This window comes from Alnus glutinosa, chromosome 3, assembly GCF_958979055.1.
Source record: "Alnus glutinosa chromosome 3, dhAlnGlut1.1, whole genome shotgun sequence".
NCBI classification, from domain to species: Eukaryota; Viridiplantae; Streptophyta; class Magnoliopsida; order Fagales; family Betulaceae; genus Alnus; species Alnus glutinosa.
In genome coordinates this window covers 7,436,904-7,443,104 of record NC_084888.1, presented here as the reverse complement: position 1 = coordinate 7,443,104, position 6,201 = coordinate 7,436,904, and the positions used below count along the sequence as shown (strand labels likewise).

At 35.8% G+C, this 6,201-nt stretch overlaps 1 protein-coding gene across 1 annotated transcript; it reads left to right on the top strand.

Annotated features, from left to right (window-relative positions):
- Window positions 1-218: 218 nt before the first annotated feature.
- LOC133864415 (histone H3-like centromeric protein CENH3) lies at window positions 219-5,966 on the top strand. Its single transcript, XM_062300746.1, has 8 exons — window positions 219-592; window positions 685-843; window positions 946-986; window positions 1,594-1,639; window positions 1,757-1,881; window positions 2,544-2,618; window positions 4,552-4,627; window positions 5,574-5,966. The coding sequence occupies exons 2-8, from the start codon at window positions 804-806 to the stop codon at window positions 5,627-5,629; spliced, it is 459 nt and encodes a 152-aa protein (XP_062156730.1). The 5' UTR covers window positions 219-592; window positions 685-803; the 3' UTR covers window positions 5,630-5,966.
- Window positions 5,967-6,201: the final 235 nt, after the last annotated feature.

Sequence of the window (6,201 nt, the reverse complement as noted above, 5' to 3'; positions counted from 1 at the left end):
AAGTTTTTAATTTATTATTTAAAAAAACAGTTTTTTAATTATTCTTTAAAAAAGTATAAGGGTATTATTGAAAAAGGTAATTTTTTTGAACACAGTAATAATTTGATGAGTCATTTAATATTTTAACATACTTAAAAATTTATGAGACTATCCTAAAATGTTATGGGTTGAAGTGGCTCAAGTAAAAATACATTTATCCCTTAAATTAATCAGTCTTCCTTCTCCTACCTTTGGTAGCCAAGAGATTTGCCTAAAAGGTGAGATTGCTCCCGGAATCCCACCGCGGTGACGTGGCACGCCCAATTATAAAACGAAATTCAAAATACATTTCACATCCCGCTCAACATTTTCGAGACCTCTTCTAAGCGTAAAAAACCTGGCCCCCATTTCGCTCAGCCACTGTTATTGACAGTCAACAACCACTCACTGCGGGTGACGCAACGGAGGTAGATAGCCGTTGTTCTCTCCCTCACGCACATCCCTGCGAAACGGGACAGTCACCATTTCTGGGATTCCAAATCTGGCGTCGCCGCACCAACACCACAAGCCGCTGAGGAACTCCAACATCCACAACCACCGCACGCCGCCTTCTGTAAGTTTGATTTCTCAGATTTCTCCCATTCTTAATACTCACTGTATTCTAAGGTCAATTTTAGCTTACTTTGCTATGGATAAGCGTCGCAGAAAGCAAGCCAAGCCAAGCCGAAACTATAAACTCTGGAAACCACCCAAAAAAAAAAAAAAAAAAGACGACTGAGAGAGAGAGAGAGAGTTGAACTCACCGCTCGCCATTTCGTTATCAAATGGCGAGAATCAAACATCCAGCTAGCAGGAAAAAATCAGGTTCTCTCTATTTCTCTTTCTCTCTGTCTTTATCTGTTTGTGTATCTACTTTGTTAGGGTTTTGATTTTTTTTTTTTTTTTTGTGGCTCTTTGAAATCGCAGTTTCTGGAAGGCCGTCATCAGCATCACCTGGTCCGAAGACGGTAACTTACTCTCTCCTCTCCTCTCTCTCTCTCTCTGCTTTAATTTCTTGCCATGTTTGATGTTTTCCTTTGCTCTGTTTGCTTAGTGGAAAAAGGTGCAAACATTTTGTATTCTTCTGGCTGGCAAGAAGTGAAATGTTCCTTTGAGTTCAGCTGAGTGGTTATATTTGCGGAAGTTTTAGTTTCCCAGATCCTAAATTTGATTTGAAAACTTCTTTTAGTGGCTTTACCTTTATTTCCTTAGTAACCAAGCAGCGTCTAGTTTGGTGTATCTTTATATTTTCCTCATCCTATTAGGAAAGTAAATAGAGCTGGAATTTCAAATATCATGCTTTTTGCTATTGCCTGAAAGGATGAGAACTAAAACGGGGGGAGGAGGGGGGGGTAGGTGTGAGGCCAATGCCAAATAGTAATGGTGTCGAGTGAGGCTTTTGAGCATTTTCTACGGCTCTTGGTGATTTGAAATTTGTAAGTGTTGATTTATTTCTTACTCCAGTATTCTTTACATCATTCCTTCTTGATGGTTATTGTGTTTTTTTTGCTGAAAAAGCTCTCAAATGTGTAATTATTTTCATTCTTATATTATCTTATTTTTTATGCTTTGAAGCCTCCTGGTGGAAGCTCAAACATAACTGAAAGGGGTTCTCCACAAAGTAAGTTTTTGTTGAATCTATTTATTGACTTCTTTTTCCAACTTGTTTAATGATGATAATGGAATTAGTGGTGACATGTGAGGCTCCAAGATTTGATTATTTGATTATTTTAAATAGCTCCGAGAACACAGAGCCAGAAAAAGAAGCGACGCTACAGGCCAGGAACAGTGGCTCTTCGTGAGATTCGTCATTTCCAAAAGACTTGGAAGCTGCTCATTCCAGCTGCTCCTTTTATTAGAGTTGTGAGTTCATTAGCTCAGTAGTATACATGAACATTAACATGTCCCCACTGACCTGGACATGCCCTCAGACGAATAGACATATGTATGATTTGCATTTGAATATACATTTAGAAATAGAGTTTACAATATCCTTTTTGCTATATTTGATGATAAGTGAGATAAATTATGCATCGCTTATAAGGTGATGTGTGTGAGCCCTTGTAACTGTTAAAAGAACTACTCAAATACACCCAAATAAGCTTTAATCCCAATTAAATTGTAATGAGTGTTACTACTTTTAGGCACGTTGTTTTAGGCCTCCTACCTCTGTACTCTCTTCCAACTTGAGTTAGATCACTTTTCCTGATTGTCCTGATTCGTGATCTATCCATCTCCATAAATTACTTAAAAAGAAAACAAAAAGACCTATGTAACTGTTGGTAGATACATTACTCGGCACTATAGAATCCAACTGCATGGATTTAAATAACTGTGATCAATCTGGGGTAGAGTTTTTTTGCTTTGTGTTGTTCTTATAAATTAATACTCATGCAGGAAGCTCTATGGAATGCATCCACTAATTTTAGTTTTATTTTTTTGATATGTATCCACTAATTTTATTACATTATGTTTGATAGTAAAGTTTGAAGACATATGGACTCAATCCTTGTCATTTGTTGCAGGTAAAACAAATAACCTTTCAATTCTCTCATGATGTTAGTCGTTGGACAGCTGAAGCTTTAGTAGCACTACAGGAGGTACTTAAATTTTTTCTTATGTAGTTAAGAATTTTTCTTCTTGTTTATTAGTGAGTGAGCCTGGTTGCTTGCCTGCCTGCATATAGCTAGTTTATTATTGACCTGCATGTCTTGGGAATGATCGCTTGGATGCCATTTCTTGGTTAATTTTGAAGCTCATATACCTGCTTAATATCAAATTCTGGTCTTCCCAAATAATTATATTATTTGTTTCCCTAATCCTAAGCATATTTGAATTCTTTGCACATAAAAGTTTCTAATGTATTTGCATTTTGAACATGATATGCTTGAGAGTATGATATTTGTCATAAATGATGTGGTTGTTGAATTGGTGTTGTGAAAAGCACCATTTTGTTCCTCTCTTTCATATATGTTTTGTTTGCTAGGTGCTTATGACGTGGTACTCTGCTTATGTTTTATTTCCTAGAGCAGCACAATTTGTGTTTTCTTCAGTATCGTATCAGTTCATAAGTATGAACCGATTTAGACTGGTAATTAACAAATAAGCCTTATTACAATGAGCAAAGAGGATCAATGTAACTAGCCCCAAATACTTTTTCTACATTGACCTAAAATAGTATTTCCGATGATAAATTGTAAAAGATAACTAGTATAGGTTGATTAGTAACAATTGGAAATCACACATTCTATATAATAACAATAACCTTTGGTTCACTTTATTTTTGATGAAATGGATTTTCCTGAATAAGTTCATTGATCATCAAGTGGTGTTAAGAATATTTAACATCATACTCTCAGTGCCTCAACATGCTTCCTTGTGCTGATAATTTAAAATTGACAATCATCATATCATCCTAATCCCAGCTCATGCACCCTGCATATTGATTTTTGTGGATGGATTGAAGTTATACTATCCCTTAGCCACTGAGAAACCTTTGTGGTGCAATGCTTGCTTCTTCAGTATGATATGGAAGCAATCTGGCTTTTGGTTGCTTTTATGCTTTGATTACATATGCCACAACTATCCTATTTAAGGCCTTTCTTCATTCTCTTGCATCTGAAATCTGATTTTGATAACCATCTATAGTACTTTGTCAAGCATCATTATATGCATTTTTTTCACATGTTCTACTTAATTCTCATATCATCTCAAGAGGGAGGTTTCAGTGAAAACCCCTTCCTGGAGAACAGGAGCTCCAGAATTAGTATGTCCTGGATTTCCAGCGAATAAAGTCGAATCACCAAATTAGTTAGATTTACTTGCAGGAATATCATTATCGCTGGTATAGACTACATTTTTCTAAGAGCTTTTCCCTCATTCCTTTTAGGTATGTTGCACCAAAACCTACTCATTGGTGCTATCATTGAATCCCTGACTGATCCTAGCTAAGATGACTTCCACGTGTACAATTTTTATTTTTATTTTTTTTATGACAAGAAACTTCTCCAAGGCAGTGTCATTTCGTGTATCCGCCCATGTTGGGTAAACCTTGAATCCGTGCAAAGTGCCCCATGCGCACGGATCAAGTAATACTCCGACTTTGTCAGCAGGCTGGCCCCAAGGGTAGGCTATACAATCATTGAATTTTTCTAGGCTCCTTTCAATTGCCATGGGCATTTTGCTGGTGGATATTGATTTAGTCTTGATGCACCATGGTACTTTCAACTCATAGATTAACATGGAATGGAAGTTTTGTGGCGTAGCTTCTTTGGTTCTAGATATAATGGTAGTGAAAAATATTTTTGATTATCTGCTTCTGACCCTTAAGATTTGAGATAAAAGCTGAATGTGGACAATGAAAACTGCACAGGAACTCTCTTTTGGTAACAATGATTACTTCTGATCAGGCAAATTGTGGTAGCTACTTTTGTATTTTGTTTCAAAATTTCAATTAGATAAGAAAAACAGTGCTGTTCTGACTTGTTACAATCATTAGTACAATAAACTCTTATTAGCTTGTTGTATCTGTAGGCAGCAGAGGATTTTTTGGTCCATTTATTTGAAGATGGAATGCTATGCGCAATTCATGCGAAGCGTGTAACTCTGAGTAAGTTAAACTGGAGACATTTTTGTTTTTAATATATAGGTCATGGATGAATCTTTAGTAATATAATACGTAAACATGAAAGACTTTTTTTCCCCTAAAGAAATGTATTTTGCGAAATTCAGATCACTTTTAAACCTTTGGTTGTTGTGTACCACAGAAAAACATAACTTCCTTGAATTTATAGGGCTCCAAATTCTACTTATTTTTAGTTATTTTTCTGCAAATACTTGTTCTTTTGGCTTGGCTAGACTGGTTTTATAGTGTAATGCTTTTCAAAAAGTTTTGCATAATTTGGAATAATAACAAGAAATTTGTGTAGATTATGCTAGGTTGAACTTTTTATACCTTTCATTTATCTCGTGCTGGAAAGTAATTTCAAAATGCTAGATGTTCATCGTAGTATGTCTTATGTTGATTAAACTTCCATTCCGCTCAAAGGATTGCAGAAGACATCTATTCCAAATTGGTCAGATGAAATGTCTTTCTCACACAGAAACAGTAAACCTAACATTACAAGATATTCAGAAAGATCAGAGCTTACTTCCCCTTGTAATATTTTTTTGTAGATTTACTGTCTAAAGCTTTCTCTAAATTCTGAGGCATGGATGTCCAAAGGTTTAAATAATTGGTTTCTGCCAAAAACAATTTGTTGCTATCTTCTGAGCAAAATATAGATGCTACTTCAAATCAAATATTCTTCCGAAACCATTATGCTTATGGAAACTAGAAGCAAATGGATGAAAATTGGGGATTTTTCAGGCCACGATGCTGTTAATGTTCTCATGGACTTGTTGGACTATCTGTCCATTAAAGCTAATGCCATTATCCAACATGTCATGTAATCCATGTAGTGGCATACCAAATATGATTTGTTTGCATCAAAGTTTCAGTCGGTCTTTCTTGCATTCAAAATATTTATAACTGTTTCATTTGCTTTTGCTTGCAGTGAAAAAGGATTTTGAGTTAGCACGTCGGCTTGGAGGGAAAGGAAGGCCCTGGTGAGAGTATTATACCAGTAACCAGAATCATCGTAACTGATTGTAACCATTATAATGTGAATTTGCACTTTTTCTTTGATGGAAGTTACCTTGTTTTAGTTTGAGTACTGAGAATTAGGAAGTAGGAAGCATTCTCACTTTCTTTGACAGGATGCATAATCATCAAGTGTAGTTGTTTGATCATTAAGCATATGATGGGATGCTGGCCTGTAAGATTCCAAGTAAAGTTAGGGAGATGACATACAGATTGGAATGGCAAAAACGTTATGGCCGCCATTTGTGTATTATACAGATGATGTCTTACACCATTCATTTGATCAATTTTTAGTTTTTCAGCAGAACTTGATTCTCCATTGCTAAAAATGTTAAGTATGCTTATAAAGGGGTTACGAGCCAAGGACCGATTTACAATATTTTAATTTCTTTTGTTCATGAGCACAATTTAGGATTTGGTGTGGTGGTCTTTTCCATGGAGAATACCACCTCTCAAAGCCAGTGTGGCTGTGAACAAATGTGTTACATATTCTTTCTCTTCTTTTTCTTTCTTTCTTTCTTTGCTTTTTGTGTTTTTTTGGT